The 18105-nt window shown below is 38.0% G+C and overlaps 1 protein-coding gene across 32 annotated transcripts in view; it reads right to left on the minus strand.

Annotated features, from left to right (window-relative positions):
- The window catches only part of ANK2 (ankyrin 2), a 699882-nt gene that overhangs the window by 44289 nt on the left and 637488 nt on the right, over positions 1 to 18105 (minus strand). For 16 of the 32 annotated variants that reach the window (XM_069593470.1, XM_069593476.1, XM_069593474.1 and 13 more), the window contains 4 exons: positions 7710 to 7934; positions 4758 to 4912; positions 1066 to 1277; positions 561 to 765 (listed from right to left, as the gene is read on the minus strand). In XM_069593470.1, coding sequence (XP_069449571.1) covers positions 561 to 765; positions 1066 to 1277; positions 4758 to 4912; positions 7710 to 7934 — 797 coding nt within the window. Of the gene's footprint in view, positions 1 to 560; positions 766 to 1065; positions 1278 to 4757; positions 4913 to 5888; positions 5988 to 7709; positions 7935 to 14547; positions 14584 to 18105 lie in introns of all 32 variants that reach the window. The other 16 variants (XM_069593465.1, XM_069593447.1, XM_069593452.1 and 13 more) reach the window with 2 other exon arrangements.

Genomic DNA, 18105 nt, shown 5'->3' on the forward strand with positions numbered 1-18105 from the left:
ATGGTTAACTGAAAGCTATTGCAACTTCCAACTGAGAAGTTAGCCAACAGATTAATGATAAAGTCATAACCAATTCCTGGACAGAAAAGTTTGAAATAGTTGGTATAATTATTCAAGGTATCATTTAGTTTGCCACAGGTATAAGGTGATATCTTCAATGAAGGCTTAAAGCTTGGGTTTAGAGGTACATGGACTTGGGTTTGAATCCCAACTCTGTCAGATATTTACAGTATAATCTCAGGCAAATTGTAAAAAAACTTCTCTCAGTCTTGTTTTCCTTTCTAGTAAAAGGGGATTAAACTTTCCTCAGAGGGCTACTTTGGAGATAAAAATGACCATGTGTTTCAAGTGTCTAAAAGTCTGGCTGGCATCAGGCTTTATTTAGAAAATATTAGTTCATTTCCTGTCCCCTCTCACTTCCCTAGTCAGTGTGCTTTTCCTGAATTAACGCATATTAGTAAGATGCAGGCATCTTAGAACAAAGGTAATTTAGCATTTACAATCTAAGTTTCTTCTTCCAGAACTGTCTATTATTAACAAAATAGTCCTATGTGACTCACCTGTGATGCTGCATAGCAATCTTAAGGTTGGTGCATCTCCCCCAAAACCATTCAACATGACATCACTTGAAGCTTTGGGGACAGGAATGGTCATGGTAATTGGCTTGTGAAATTTTCTTCTTCTAGGTTCCAAAGTGACTATAGGGCTGAAGGTAGCTTTGTTGCCCAGAATCTTCTTAACCAGCTCACTGTGCATAGGTTGAGCCTTTTAAAAGAAAGGAAAAATATTAAAATAAACAATACATCATTATATTCCATGTCAAATTTCTTAATACATTTTTATTTCATAAATCAGTTTTGTGTCTTCAAATATGGCAACTGTAATTTCCCACTGTTACCAAACGCTCATATAAAACTTTATGCCACTGATGACTTCTAAGGGCAGCTTTTGCTCACCCAGGAATAACTGGATGCTTTAGCCATTTAATCCTCTTTGGAAAAGCTGATTCTGAATCACCGGAATAAAATCCACGTTAGGTTAACTTGCATCTTGCTGTGGGCGTACCTGTAGGCCAACGCGGATCCGCTTGGTCAGCGCCCCCTCGGGGAACACGGCCTGCACCTGGGGCACCACGGTGCTGCTCAGCACGCCTCCCTCCGGCCCAATCAGGTTGCTGTCCTGCTTGATGCGAGACACCACCGCAAAGTACTGTGGGAAGTCACGGGTGATGATGCGGCAGACTCGTTTCTTTTCTAGGTCTTCCGGGGTATCCAGCACTGAGATAAGAAATGACCCATCTTCACAGAGCAAGGATTCGCTTTTGAAAGCATTCTAGCAAACTCACTGGCATAGGTTAACACTGAACAGATGTGGCAGCAAAAACGTTTTTTAAATAATAGGAAAATTTTAAAAGCAAGGCTATCCTAACAATACCAGAATCTCTCAAGACTTGTCAGCATTTGGTTCGCACATTTTCTCTCTGTGAAAACGACATCTTTCCAGGGCACTGTGAAACAAAGCATTTAGTTCCAGGTGCGATATTGCAAGGCTGTCTTTGTAAGTAAGGGGGTTTGAGGGCAATGAAACAAACCTGTCCTATTTTTGGCTCAACGTGAGGAAGAGGAAATTGACCACGGGCTCCTTTCTTTACAAATTTCAAAGTTAGCTCAAAACTAGTTATTTGTGGTTTTCATTAGTAATATGGTCCTTTTGGTTCTCAGGGGAGTAGTGTGGGAATAAAATCTGTCTTCGAAGGGTAAGATTTGTATCAGTGTGTTCATTCCAGTGGCATGGTTGTCTCTGAGATAATCACCGTGGATATTTTAAAAAGATCACTGATTGCAGATTTAGGGTTTCAATATTCCCCTGAAATCATGAACTTACCAAGCAGATCATCTAACATCAGGAGAATGGGATAATGGACTCTTGATAAATTGCATTAGTGTAGATATGTAGGGCAATACAGTAAATCCAACTGGTTTAAAATTTGAAACTTTGAACTAAGTAGATTACTGAATTTTAAGAGATTATGGAAAGCTATTCATTTTTAGAAAGCATTTTACAATTCTTACAGAGGCATGAACAGCAAGTGCCTTCTTCTTGACTCTTGAATATAAGTAGATAGCAAAAGTCAGAAGTCCCAGCATCTGATCATTCATGACTGAAGACTGATACATTGGCAATTACTAGCATATACTTATGAAAAAACAGGTTTTCACAGAACAAACATAACAAACATAAAAATATACAAATTCAATTCTGCTTCAAAATGAGCTTTTTATTTATGTAAAAAATTATATAAGAGTGGGTCCCCATCTAAGGACAACATGGCATTGTTAATGACAGGTAAATATATCAGAGGGAAATATCCTAAACTCAACGCATGCAAAAGAAATGGTTCCCAGGAGCAGAAGCAGCTAAATACAGGACAGAACAAGCTTTATCAGTAAGAATCCTGATCTTTTCATCTTAATTGGAAAATACTGACCCACACGTCTAGAAGGCATCATTTCCTCTTCCATGGCCTCTCTTCTTACTAACCCTCAGCAGGATACAGGAAGAAACATTAAAGCAGCTGCTGTCAGGCTACACTTCACTATCCATGAGCCACACATGAAGCTACAATTAGTGGTCCTGGAAGACTGATAAAATCTGGCAAACAGCCACACAGTTGTGTGCCCAGGTCAATGCAAATTTTGGTATGTTCTTGGCACTTGGGCAAAAAAACAAGTGCCTATTTGTGTAGTCACGTAAAGTGGAACATATCCCTGGTTATCAGGACTGACACCTCATCTCTGTGCAACCTCAGGAAGTCTAAGAAAGAACACCTCCCTCTAGCCAAACTAAAGTATTTCAACCTGAGGCTAAATGGCCTAAACTAGGATTTGAGATTTACAGAGATTAAAGCCCTAATGAAAAACACGATCCTTAACTATACGTGTAAGTGTGCATATGAAATTCAACCGTAGCTAACTCTCTGTTTAAAAAGTGTAAACTGTGAGTGAACTTAATTTTCCTAAGTCCTTAATAGAAAGTTAAAAGTATTATTCTACTGAGAAGTTGCTGTATAGCACAGAGAGCCCAGCCTGGTGCTCTGTGATGCTCTAGAGGGATGGGATGGGGCAGGGGAGGGAGGCATAAAAGAGAGGTAAAGGACTTCTCAGGTGGTGCTAATGGCAAAGAACCTGCCTGCCAATGCAGAAGTAAGAGGTGTGGTTTCAGTTCCTGGGTTGGGAAGATTCCCTGGAGAATGAAATGGCAACCCACTCCAGTATTCTTGCCTAGAGAATCCCACGGAGAGAGGAGTTTGGTGGGTTACAGTCCACAGAGTGGCAAAGAGTTCGACATGACTAAAGCAACTTAGCACACACAGTATGTGCATTATATGGCTGATCTGCATTGTTGCATGGCAGAAAACAATACAACATTGTAAAGCTATTTTCCTCCAACTGAAAAATGTTAATGAAAGAAAAAATTCTATTGTCCTATAATGTAGTAGTTATGGGTATATGTAAGTTTTCCTATAGAAAAATTTAGCACTTTTTATCAGTGTCTTAAATATCTAAATGTTCAGATTAGGTATTTTTTAAAATCATGGATATATTATCCAATATCTATTCATTTTGTTATGAAACAGTATCTGCTGCTGCTGCTAAGTCGCTTCAGTCGTGTCCGACTCTGTGCGACCCCATAGACGGCAGCCCACCAGGCTCCCCCATCCCAGGGATTCTCCAGGCAAGTACATTGGAGTGGGTTGCCATTTCCTTCTCAACTGCATGAAAGTGGAAAGTGAAAGTGAAGTCACTCAGTTGTGTCCAACTCTTAGCAACCCCATTGACTGCAGCCTACTAGGTTGTAGTGGGATTTTCCAGGCGAGAGTACTGGAGTGGCGTGCCATTGCCTTCTCTGGAAACAGCATCTATTCTATTTCTTTTTTTTTTTCCTTTCTTTTTTTCTTATCCTGTATCGAACCTAGACTAGTGATTCGTTTCTTAAATGATAGTATATATGTTTCAATGCCATTCTCCGAAATCATCCCACCCTCTCCCTCTCCCACAGAGTCCAAAAGTCTGTTCTTTACATCTGTGTCTCTTTTGCTGTCTCACATAAAGGGTTATCATTACCATCTTTCTAAATTCCATATACATGTATTTTAGAAAAGTTTGCATGAAAGATAGAGATGGACTGTATTTCTTTATTAATCCAAGATATTTACTATTAAAAAATTTCATTTTCCTGAATGCAACAAAAATAAGACAAGGCAAATATACTGTGCACTCCAATGCATCACCATGGTAATATACCAGAACACTCTATTGTTTTTAGTCACTAAATCATGTCCAACTCTTTTGTAACCCCATGGACTGTAGCCTGCCAGGCTGCTCTGTCCATGGAATTTCCCAGGCAAGAATACTGGAGTGGGTTGCCATTTCCTTCTCCAGGGGACCTTCCCAACCCAGGGATCAAACCCACGTCTCCTGCACTGGCAGATGGATTCTTTAGCACTGAGTCACTGGTGCTAAACAAGGGGTCTGGGCAACTAATGCTCAAAAACCCAGACTTCTTGTTTGGCACCTGCAATAACCTGGTATTATTTCCTTCACCACAACCTCGTGTCAATAGGCAGGCTTTACTGTGCAAGCGCCAGCAGAGAAAATTGGACTAGGTAACACACACACGCCCCCTAGGATATAAACAAATGCATCACTATCACGCCTCCACTTCAGAGTCCTTTTAAAACCTTCAGTATGAAGTACCTTCATCCATGCCATTCAGGATTTCATTCAGCTCCTCCTCCGTGTATTCACAGTAATGCTCTTTCCAGCTGTCCCCGTTCTCGCTGCGCAGGACCACCAGTTCCCTCTCTTTTCCTCGCAGGGCAGCGAAATGAGGGATCTCCACGATCACAGGCCTGACACAGCAAGGCAGAACATTCAGTGTGGACAGGAGCTAACCACCAGCAAGACAAGCACCTCGATGCGGTCTGTTGCAAAGTGACCTGGAATTCTTCTCTTTCTGGGGACAGGGACAGAGCGGGGCCATCCTCCGGAGCCCTGCAGCTAGCACTCCACCTCAGGGGCACCAATCCTCGGGGCCATGCTGCTACCTTAAGCCAATGATGTCTCCCTGTGAGTGCATGTGGCATTCTGGAACTTCTCCTTTGATAAACGTAAGGATAACACATTTAACCAAAAGAAACGGACATGCATATCTATGAGGTATGCCAATCTCTTTAAATGTTTTCTACAAGGTGCAAAATGACAAAATGGTTTAAGAGGGAAAATGGCTCATACACTGCGTAATTTCATGTGCCATAAATGAGGAGATGTCAGAAAAGACAACTGCTTCGGAACTCGAGAGGCATGCACTCAAGGACTCTCTCCGTCTATTTCTTCCATTCAAGGAGACATAGGCATGTGCACACAGGGCGGCGCTACAGGAGCGCTCAGCAGGCAGCCAGGTTGTGTCCAGTGCCTATTTTATTCAGGATCCAGAACATGCACGGCCCTACTGTGTTTCAGTCACATTCACTCTCGAAATCCAGAGAGGCTTTTGATTTTTTTTTTCAGTCCAGGTTGCTTTGATACAGACTCCGAATTTATCATAACAACATCGTAACTAGCACATAGTACAACTAGGCAGAAATCTCATGCTTTAAACGAAAATGAAGGTCACAGCACTTAAGGGAAAAGATATAAAAACATCACTCAAAAATAAAAGTCACATACCACAAGGGTCAGAAATGGTCCACTAAAGATAGGTCGTACAGAATTTAAATCATAGAGAGGGACATGTCATGGGCACAATGACAAAAAGAGAAATCATATTGCAGAAGGAGGAGAAGAATGGGGGCCCGCAGCCATCAATTTGTTTTAAGTCACTCCTACCCAAGGAATTTGGTTCCAGGAGGCCCCAGCTGAAGGATGCGGCTGACCAAACTTTCTCCCTCATTAAGTGGGGGAGGAGCCGTTGGCAGGTGAAGTTTACTGAGTACATCCAAAGCAGCAGTGAAAGAAAGAACATAGGTAAGCTTCAGGTGTTGTGTTCCACAGAACCCCAGCGTCACCAGCTGACGAACAGAGTGAAGTTTGGTTTCACACTGCGTTTGGTTCTGCCCCCTCCATTGGTCACAAAGAGCAAGAACAGAGACCCAGAGTGTGCAATGGAGGCGCGTGGAAGGAGGGCGCTTGGGGTCGGATCTATTCCTGCTGAGGTTCACCGCCAGGGCATGAGCCAAAAAAAATAAAATAAAATATGCTCCACAGGAAAGACAAAGCTGTTGGGAATACAATAAAAACTCTGACTCTGTAATGAGGCCAGAAGTTTTCATGGGTATTTCTCAACAGATCTGACAATTATTAAAAAGCCTACAACTATCTGTAGGAGAAAGGACCTTGTACAGAATATGAAAGGAATCACTGGGGAATTATTCCAACCATGATGGAATTTTCTGATGCAACCCAGAACTTCACAGGCTCCTTCTAAATCTGTGGTCTGTCTGATTGGAGGACGTGGGAGGTAGTTTCCATAACTGGGAAATACATACACACACCTTTTCAGGTGTGAACATAATTTGGAACAACCTGTTAACAGTTTGCTCCAAATTATGAGGCTTTAGAACAGTTTCCTGAGTTCTAAAGGCAGAAATCCACTTCCCCAGTATGACACTGGCAAAGCAAAAGAGTTCATAATGAATAGGATTTTCTCCCAGTTTTTCAGCACAAAGACTTTATATAACAAGACTTGTATACAACTGATTTGTTTCAAAATATTTTGAAACTTGTCCCCCTCCAAAACTTTGTTTTGTCAGTTTTCAGGAGGTGCTACTCATTTCTTGGCATACTGAGATACCAGGTAATATCACAGCAGCAGTACAAATAGAAGAAAAGCTTATTTCTGCTCAAAATTGCTAAAATGAGCATGGTAAACGTCAGTCTGGATTTTTGTCCTCTTAATGAAATCTATGCCAAATAAAACTGCCAGGATAATTTTTAACTCATGGTAGCAATTTTGATAACAGAAAAGACAAATCACATAGATTAAATTTTTGTATGTGCTATAAAGAACACTGCCCTCCAAAGCGAAGATGATGATTCTGTTTGTAGTAACTATATAAGACGTTAAGTTCATGTTCAGAACAGACTAGTACAGTTGACCCTTGAACAACTAGGCAGGTCCATTTGATTTTTTTCAACGGCAAATGGTTCAGAACCACGTGGTCCATCAGTGGTTGTTGGATCCACAGATGCAGTACCTGGGATGTGGCGGAGCCTCTTACAGGCAGAGCCAACCCTCAGGTGTTTGCAAAGTTTCGACGGTATAGGGGGCGGTCAGCACCTCTAACCTCTGCATCATTCAAGGGCCAACTGTATTTTTTCTCTACGACTTTCCCACTGAAATCCAGATTAAAAAATACCTACCTTCAACCAAAGTATGATTATTCATAGTGGAAGCCTGGCAGCCACTATCACATCCAAAGAGAAAGAGTAATAATCAACCTGAATGCTTAACCCATTAATGCCTTAAAATAAGAGGCATTTAAGTGCGGTCAAACATTGAGGCATTACTTTCAATTCTTAAAAAATTTCATAGGGGCCAATCTTCTTTCAAAAGCTTGACGTACCTTTTTCCATTCCATCCTAGTGATTTCATGTAGAGGACTCAAGCTCACCGGTTGACTAACTGGGAGGTTTAGCAGAAACCCTTACCCAAGGAACTGAGCACCAGAAGGTCCGACTTCAATCAGGCGACTGGCCAGGCCTTCTCCTTCCACCATTGGGGGCATTGTCGCCAGTCTATGGCGTTTGACCAGTCGGCAGGTGACTCGTGTTGGGGCAGTACATTTCCGAGGTGGAATAATGATGCGGAGCCCGTTGTGTCTGCATCCTCGCATAGCACCACCTCGGGCATCCACCATAAAACTAACCAGGAAACTAAAAATTAAAATGGAAGATTAGGCGGTGTTTTGAAATATCGAAGGCAGATCAACAAGCTTTGTCAAGTTAGCTTTTTTCCCATAATGCTCTGTTCTGAAAACATTTCTTATTTATATGCATGGTGGCCAAAAGCATGCCCTTAAAAAGTAATTTTACTGTATACCAGTGCCTTTACTTCAGTTTGGTTGCTGTTTTAACTTTTGTATTTTTTGATCTGTTACTAAAGAACAGTTCTGCTCCTAATTTGACAATGGTAATATTAAACATGAACTTGTAAATTAAACATATATCCATCTGACTTAGAAAGTGGAATGAAATTACATAAAGAATATGAGTCTCTTTTTGTTATAAATGCAGAGGCATTTGCTTCCCTCTATATGAGTCCTGAAAAATCCATAGTTTGAAATAATATAAAGATAGAGCAGAGAGGAAAGACTAAATTGTAGCTTTTCTAAGTTAATTCAACTTGACTTTTAAAAATTACATCATGTCCAGATCATTTTAGCATAATTCTAGGACTTAAGAAAAATTCAAAGGCTTTCTCTCAAGACCAAATCCATGTACATGCATCCCGCTCCAACACTGTCATACCCAGGATGCGGGTTTTTAACTGATTACATTCGGAAAAAGAGGAAAACCAAAATAATCAAATGCTTTGGGAAGAGCCCATTTACCGATTCAAAGGTGCTTTTTCACTTCTTAAGTAGAAATATCTCTTCTATACCATTGTAATTGATAGGAGAGAAAGAAAACATGATTATCAATCCCCTCTGCTCTAGGTTTTGAGGGGGAAATCCTGGGCTCATGCTAATGGAAGACATCTGGGCATTGTGATTTTCCCCAAATTATAATAAATTAAACATGGAAAATTATAGCTAGTAATTCGGAAATGTAAAGGCATCTCTTCTTTTGCTTCTTTTTTGCCAACCTAATTGTTCATGAATAGGGGAATAATGATCCAAGGTAATTTGGCTTATTTTAACTGTACCAAGAGAAAGGGTTTGTCTCAACTCTGAGGTTGGTTCCTTCAGGATGTTTCTGCAGCTTAGTTTGAGTTCGTCTCACTAGGTTAGTGTAAAACTCAAAGTGTGGGAAGCACTCACTTTGTCAAGGAGGAAAAATTAAACCAGGCAATCTGCTGGTCGTATACATATACACAAAGACACACACAAATAATGTGCACACCCTCTCACAAATAACATTACTGTCTTTCCCAATTCTCCTTGCACTTGCAAGAATTTTATACCAAAACAGAAAGAGGAAAGCAACACATAGGTGTCGTAAGATCTACGGATAGCTTAACCAGCACAGAACTATACTAGATTCATCACACTCAGACATTGCATCCATGACAAACACGTAAAACATTTGAAAGGCATTTCGTTACAGTAAGTTACGGGATAGAAGCACAATATATTTGTGTTATTTTTAAATAAGTGAAGGAAAAATACCTTAGCATCCTCTTCATAGCAGAACACAGAACTCATCAAGCATGCTACTGAACAGAACCCTGCTGCTAGGAATACAGACATCTGGGAAGGAGCCCAGAGTGCCTATCTGAAGCAAGTCATGCAGAACAAGACCGAGAGAGGAGGTCTCACTCTTCTTCCCCCATGCAGGAGCCAGTCTAGACCTATCGGTTCCAACCCCGTCCTCTCAGCTTTTAGTACGGGGCACAAACTGGGGAGTATAAGCAACAGGTCAGCTCTGAGGTGTGGATGTTTCTGGTCTTTATCAAAATGCAATGAGAAAATGTTGGCTGCTTTTCTTATTACTAGCGTTTAAGTAGGAATTCTTAAATTATTTTCTATTTGCTTTTTAAAATGCACTATCGCTCAAAAGAATGAAAGAACTGGTAAAACGTCTAGATGACTAGAAAGGTTTCTTTTCCATTTGATCATTTTCATTTGACTATGATATTTATTGATTTTTATAAAAACTAGAAAAAAATGACTGAAGTTTCGACCGGTGCTATTTCGAACTCAATGCTGTATTTCTGACTTTCTCTACTTTCTTTGAGTTCTTTTTCATCTTTTGATTACTAGCACCATTGCTGAAGAACAGGGACTCAAAAAAGTACGGAATTACTATAATACATCTGATTAATATTATCAACATCCAATACTCTCTGTATTTTTGGAAAGCATCCAGGGTGTTTCCCCATTCATGGTACATGCTATTATATTTGCACTAGATTTATTCCAGTAATGGTTCACAGCCTATATATTCCTTTCAGAATATCTTCTAGTGGTGCATTCTGTAAGGAGTGAATTGAAGTAGCTATATACTTGGCTGCAACAATGTCTAAGCACCTACATGTTTGATTACTTTCTCTGATTTCTATGTTACTTTCTTTTAAAATTCTCTTTTGTTCTCATGTACCCCATAATTTCCACGCTGCTTTTCATGTCACATTTTGTACACTTCTTGAAAGTGCCAGGTGCTCTCCTAGGAACTTAGCAAGGATACAGAAAGTAAAGACATAGTCAGTGCTGCCGAGATGCTCACAGTCTAAGCCCCAAATGCCACACGATGATTTCACTTACTCGGAATCAGTTACTCTCCTGGTCAAGGAGGAAGGACCTAACCACACACAGGTCCATATCAGTGTCACAGTGGCAGTGACCCTGTGCTCCAAATTTCTTCCTGTGTGTCCCAAGGGCCTAGTGCAATGTGAATGGGGCACATAGTAGGCCGTTAATACGTAATTGCTTAATAGTGAATGAATGGAAGAGTGAAAAGGGTAAGTTGTGAGAAGCTGTATATATTTGTTTCTAATTGAGACGAAGGCTAAAGTAGAAGGTTATTTAATTCTTTGATTCCTGGACAACCAATCCAGTCAGACCTCATTCAAATTACTACACTCATTCATTTCAGTTCATAAAATAGCTAAATAGACGAGAAGGATTGTCTTCAATATTAAATATTCCTCTACAGGCATTTCCCTGCTTGAAAATGACAGAGTGAACATATTTAATTCCCTTGATAGAGGATAAGTAGAAAATGAGAGTAAGCAGAAAACCAAGAGTTTGGATACACCAAAGTAATGATTTTGTTAGGAATGAAAACTCTATGAAGAAAGACCAAAGACTGGGAAGTAAAAGGACTTAAAGACTGGAGCTGCAGTAAATAAATCTAACTATATATGTCTTGGTGTCATCACAGATGTAGAAAATTGTATTTAAGTATCACACCAGAACAGCAAGCAAATTTGAAAAATTAAAGTGGCAATGTGTCTAAGTCAGAGAAAATTTCCAGCAGAAACAAGCTTTTGTGTCTTTATGAAATAACTAAAGGAAGTGCACTAGGCTAATAAAAAACAACAAGCTCTATTGAGGGAATTATTAGATGAGAGAGGGAGAGAGAGATGAAGGAAGAGAGGGGCAGGCAGAAAGAGAAGAATGTAAATCACAAAGCTATCAAGAAAGAAACAAAGGGATGGGAAGTCATGAAAGAGCTAAATATTGATAGTCAACATGAATAAAAATGTTTACAAATTTAGTAAGAAAATACTCTAAGCAAATCAGACTCAAATAGTGTAACTGTAGATGCTGCTTAATAGTGAATGGTGGAAGAGTGAAAAGGGTCAGTTGTGAGAAGCTGTATATATTTATTTCTAATTGAAAAGAAGGCTAAAGTAGAAAGTTATTTAATTCTTTGGTCCCTGGACAACCAGGGACCAAACACCAGTCAGACTTCATCAAAGTAAGCTAAGCTAAGTTACTTCAGTCGTGTCCGACTCTGTGTGACCCCACAGATGGCAGCCCACCAGGCTCCCCCATCCCTGGGATTCTCTAGGCAAGAACACTGGAGTGGGTTGCCATTTCCTTCTCCAACTAATTAAAAAGCTGACTATGCAGAATTATATATAAAAGTCTTTCCTTCAACTAAAAGAGAATAAGAGAAGTAACCATTCAATTTTTTTTTTCTAGGTACTGATACAAAGTCTTTTGATAAAAGTCAACATGCTAATCAGTGAATCCCAATAGTTTATAATATAAAATTGGCTTAGCATTTGAATATTTTCATTAAAAATATCAGGATATCAAAGGTGTTACTGCTTGGATGTGTGTGTTAGTCATTCAGTTGTGTCCAACTGTGTGCCACGCTCCTTTCTGTCCATGGGATTTCCCACTGGAGTGGGTCACCATTTCCTTCTCCAGGGGATCTTCCCAACCCAGGGATCAAACCCACGTCACCAGTATTGGCAGGCGGGTTGTCAACCACTGAGCCACCAGCGAAGCTGAGGTAATAGATTAGTGGATAGTTATTTTGTGATGTATAACAATTTCAAAAAGCAGATGTTAAGAGACTTTTTTTTTTTTTTTTTGGTATCACAGGAAAAAGTGAAAGGTTAGGGTGAATCATGAGAGAAATTAGTTCACATACCAGATTTGATTAAGTAAATTTGATTTTCTCATATTTTCAGGAGATTAAAAATGGGACAAGATAACCCTAACCCTAACATTGGGAGATGAAAAGAACTAAAGTAAAATGTATTGATAAATGGATTGAAGTTCAGTTCCATTGTTTGTGAGCTGTGACTGAAACCTCATCTGTCAATGAGGGATCATCCTATCACCACTTAAGGGTAGAATGAGAATTAAATCATTGTGGGTCAAGCAGATAGAATTCAATAAATGCATATAATTTTATATATTTTGAATGTCTTAAAATTAGCATATAATATACAAAGTTAAACAGAGAAACTAACATTTATTAAATATCTACAGTGAACCCAGAACTTTGCTAAAGTAGTTTAATATGGAGTTTTGATGAGTTTATGAACTGTACTAAAGAAGATGTAAAAAACACTATTAGTATAGAGCACAAGATAATTCAACAAGTACCACATTCTTTCCTGGCTCCAGCTTGGATCTATCACGAGATCTAACCCTGTGTTGAATTTCCGCTGTAACCTCCGGCAAGTCATTTAACATCTTTAGGTTTCAGTTTTCTCATCCCCAAAATGAGAGACTTTGATTAAACTCAAACTCTAATTCGGCATTCTGGTATTAAAATTCTAACTAGGTTAGGCGACCTACTGGAATGTTCCATTTCATAAGTTCTGGAAGCATTACTATTTGAAAAACAAACTGCTATTCCTCCAAGAAATATATACTATTTTTGCTGTATGGCTAAAACAATCAAGAGTAGTTTTGCAAAAAATCTATACACATACTACACTAAACATTGACTTCAGACTGTACAGACAAAAAAACATCACATAACATACTTGGTTTTAATTGTTTATCTTACTCTTCAAAGGAAATTTAGCAGTCATGCAAAGTAGAAATCCTTATTGAAGTTTTCAAAATTGTGAGATACACTGTTATCACAATTTAAAAGGGATAAAAGCAAAAGCAATCCACCATTATTATGCAAATGACTTGCCTAGGAATATGTAGTTGATTAGCTAGACAGATACATGCTTCAGTGGAGGCAGCAGAAAACAATGATTCTGGTCTTTTGAGGACTATATCCTCCACCCCAAAAGTTATGAATCCTTAGGTTTACGTTTAATTCATCCAGGACCATGGGGTAAGGATGGAGAGGAGATTGCAGCATTCAGAGTTAGTTATTGAGTGAAAATAGGAAAAAGAAATCTGTCATCAGGGTGCTTCAGTGATTTACACATACATAGCAAGAGGGCCTTGAATTAAATCTGATTTCTGGGTTACTGTGAGAAAACCGTACCGTGAGCTCCCTGTCCTCTATAATTTCCTTAATTTCTTCCTAATCTTCCAAATTCCATCAACTGAAAAACTGATGAAAACACCTTTGAAATAAAGTGCCTCAAACCTGTTAAAATCACCAAAAATGTATTTATCACTATGTTCATGTATAGACACAAAATATTTAGTGGGTATTGCCGAAAAAGTAAAAAAAATGGATATAAATTTGTCAAAATTGAAAATTGTCTGATTTGTAGACAATCTTCAGTATCCTGATCCTGATGCATGACTGTATAATAAAAATACTATAACCAGTAGTCTGATAAGAACTTTTAAAAATAAGCTTATAAAAATAACATAGAAGCATAGATATTTTTAGAACACTGGAATCATTCTATAGTACAATTTCCAAAATATCAAAAGTTGCATTTAAAGCAGTACTAGCAAGCAAGTGTACTATTAATAAACTTTCAGCCTTTGGTTCCCCTAGACTATAGCTTTAAAAAACTCTTGCTAAGTGACACTTAAAATCATAACCTTTACTGTAACTTGAAAACAGCTTAACCAATTTGCATAGTTGCTGGGAATAACATCTTTCAGCTCTATGTAGCCCTTTTTCTCTCAAAAGCAGCAGAGATACGGAGACTTATGATGAAGACAGCCTCTCACATTAGGTCTACGCTCATTTTAGCATAACCCCACTTATTTCCAACAAAATAACAAATACTCGCTGTCCCTGCACCATAATGGGGAACTCAGTAATGGTCATGATGTGGAGGCAATACACCATTCTCCCTCGTGTGCGCCCTCTCTTGCTCTCTCTGGCTAGGTATGTCACACTAAAGCATCCCGAGGCAAGGTACAGGGAGAAAGACATGGAGAAAGGGGAAGAGGAGAGGCAACATGTTCAGAGTAGGAATTATACGGAAGTTCACCTGCTGTTGTCACGATCAAGACATGGAGAGGTGCGGCTGCAACAGAATAGATACTTTAGCACAGAGAAGGAATGGATCAAGTGAAATACAAAGAAGGAAATCAGAAGTGACTTTCAAATGAAATATTTATATACCAATACCGTGCCCACTGAAAAAAAGGATGGAAATACAAATGAGATACAGCTCTATGAAAAGGCTGAGAGAAGACCCAGATATGGGGGCTATGGAGTAACTCCCAGGTTAGGGAACTGGGATATAAAATCACTGGAGAGGGATTTGTGGCCTTACTCAACACTGGTGTATGTGGGTACTCAAAGTCTACATATCCAAGAAGCTACACAACATCAAGGGGCAGTATAAAGAAAGATAAAAAGTCTTTGATTTGATAGACATAGTTTTGCCTCCGTAGCTTTTCACTCACACTTGTAAGACTTTCAAAATAATGGTAATGCCCTTTGGGCTGCTACGTAAGAAATGCAAACAGAAAAGGTGCTATTTAAAAATTAGCTCCAGTGACAAACAGTAGCATAAACTATAAGGCAGAGTAGGTAACATTAATTACCTACTACAGGTAACAAAAACTATGTGAACGGAGTCTCAGGGCTTTCTCAAGCCTTCCATTCCCTGTCTTCCTCGCTGGTCACATTGTTTGATCTTGCTTTACGGTCCTGTCTCATTCCTCTTCTGCTTGAATCTGCTCTTCCTCAAAATGCTCCGTACGTTTTCATAAGAGTCCACTTGGGTTTTCAACACCTGATGATTTACAAATGGATATGTGTATCCTCTGGACCAGAAACCTAACTTGACAAAGCAGTTGTTTTATGAAACAATTTTCTTCACCCCAAAGAATTTACCTTCGTGTACCATTAAAAAAAAGAGTGTTTGAAATATATGAACAACTAAATTAACAGCCACAGGTACTTAGATAAATATTGATGTCATCAAATGAAAAACATCTTTAATTTCTATGAATTTCAAATATCAACTTCCACTATATGAGCTAACATTTTTACATTAAAAAAAATAGACTATATTTTTTAGGGTAGTTTTAGGTTCACAGCAAAACCATCTTCAACATGTTTTTATGAAAAAGTCCTATAAAACTTTACTTTCCTATTGACTTCTAGTTACTATGTCTTATATACGACATTATGAACTGGCATTTATTTGTTAGCACTTGGCTGACATTAAAAAACTATAACAATAAAGGCTTTTGAAATAATATTTAAAATGAGTCACAAAACTGGCTATTCATAGGAATTTGTGGCTTACATCTGTTGATTCATTATGCACTTATGAAATGGGGAAGAAATGTAAAATTTAAGCTCTTATCCAAGCTTGCACTGGATGTGATCATGGTTAGGATACTAGAAATAATCATCACACTGTGAATCAGTAAGGCAACTTCTTTAAGAACAACAACAACAATATTACAGTCAGCCTTTCTTTTGCTAGGTACTGGCTGTATTTATTGGTCAGAACCGATTTTTTAATCACCGAGACCTATTCTCCTATTGTGATGAACACTAGTCATTGGAAACAGTAGAAGTAAAAGAAAATAATGGTGCTTATTGGTAGAAGTTGTGTCTTCTATTAACCTAAAATCTCCATCTAATCTAATAGATCATTATCCACAAATTAGTGACATATGCTTATAAAAGCTAGCTTTATTATCTTCTCCATCAAAAATCATTTTTTTCTTACAATTTGGGCAGGCTTTGAAGTGGCTGGGAATTCACCTAATTAAAGAGAAACTCAGCTCCTTGTAAATTATATAAAAACTATTACTCAGGAACCTGGTGTATAGTGAATAAAATTATAAGAAGTCATTTTTATATGATATATTATAAATAGTATTTATATTAATATCACAGTAGCTTTCAAATACCATCACACTCGGAAATATTGAATTTTTAGTGGTAACTATCCATTTCTTTGGAGTCATCTTTTGCAGTATTCATTCAAATACTATAGTAGAAACACAACCTTAAGATAGATTACCTGATACAAAATAAGTCAAACATTGCCATTATGAATTGTACCACATTGGTTATTCCCATTTAGAGAATTCAGAATACTTTTGTTTCACTAACTGGAAATTTGCTAAAGATATGTGTGTGGATTGTATAAATACTAATGGCTAAAATCTATTGAGTACTTATTCTTTCTAGGCAAAATGCTAACTACTTAAGAAGCATCTAATCCGTAAGTCTCCCCTATAGAGTCTATAATATTATACTCATCTTATAGATAAATAAACTGAAACACTTTACACAACTTGCCCAGTGTCACATATTGAATGGCAGGGCCAGGATCTGAATTCTGTTTGATATGATTCCAAAGCACACTCTTAACCATCATGTTACTGCTCTTTTGGAGACTGTCTCCCAAATTCAAATAACAACACATCAGCAAGCTTCTTAAAGGTACTGGCTATGACTTACTCATCTGTTTTCCTTGGTGCCTGGCACAAAATTTGGTGCGTTGCAGAACTCAACAGTGTGTGAAGAGAGAATACTTAAGTAAATGGAAAGGATAAAAAGATATTTGAGGTAACTAGTCATATGTAAATTACCTAAGCCAAACTTATAGTCGAAGCTTTATTAGGCAATAGTGTTCCTTTCTAATAGCCTATATAAAACAAATATATTTGACAGCTGGTACGTGTAGAAAATACCAATGGCAAGGCCCCAACAATAGAGACTGTGATAGAACTGGTTTCAGCTGGGGCCTGGGCATCAGTATTTTTAAAGCTCCCAAGTGATTCCCATGTACAGCCAGAGTTGAGGATCAGAGTTAGTGATCATGTTTCATAGTAAAAAAATAAGGATCTTTAAAATCTTGGTCTGCAATAAGACAATTTTTCTATGTCACATTTTGCTTAAAATTATCTTGTCACTTTGTAGGCTGGACATGGACTTCAAATACTAGATTATGGTTTCTAAATTCTGATCTATTATCCATCAACACTCTAGGCCCAAGGTTTTTTTCTTCTTATTATTGTGGAAAATTTTAGTATGTGATGTTATGCTTTTTGAACCGCTTATAGCTGTCAGATTTTAATTATCTCATTTCCTACTTAAAATAAGTAAATTTGAACGAGGTTTAATTGGCTTTTATTCCCCTGAATAACACTTGCATCAAGAACTAGCTTTTACTTATTTAACATAGAAGAGTATTATAATTATTTTCAGTATCTATGTAACTAATTTTATATCTATGCAACTAATTTTACGAGCCTTTAACAGATCAGATTAAGAAGTCCCAAATTTTAAACTACAGTATCTTAGAATCTTTCCTGAAAGGAGAATATTTTAGAATAATAAAAATAAGAAAGGATCCATCACTCAAAATCATTCTGGGGATTATGGATAAGGAGTTTGGGATAATAATTTAAATCAAAATATTATATTTAGTTAGATAAAATATGAGCAGGGTTTAAAAAGTAATTAAAGAAAAACATTTTAAAAGTTTATTCATAATTATGGAATTACTATACAACTTGAAACCATTAAAATGTAAGAAAAAGACCAGTTGTGAAGAGTATTACAATTTAAA

This window comes from Ovis canadensis, chromosome 6 (genome assembly GCF_042477335.2).
Source record: "Ovis canadensis isolate MfBH-ARS-UI-01 breed Bighorn chromosome 6, ARS-UI_OviCan_v2, whole genome shotgun sequence".
Classification (NCBI taxonomy): Eukaryota; Metazoa; Chordata; class Mammalia; order Artiodactyla; family Bovidae; genus Ovis; species Ovis canadensis.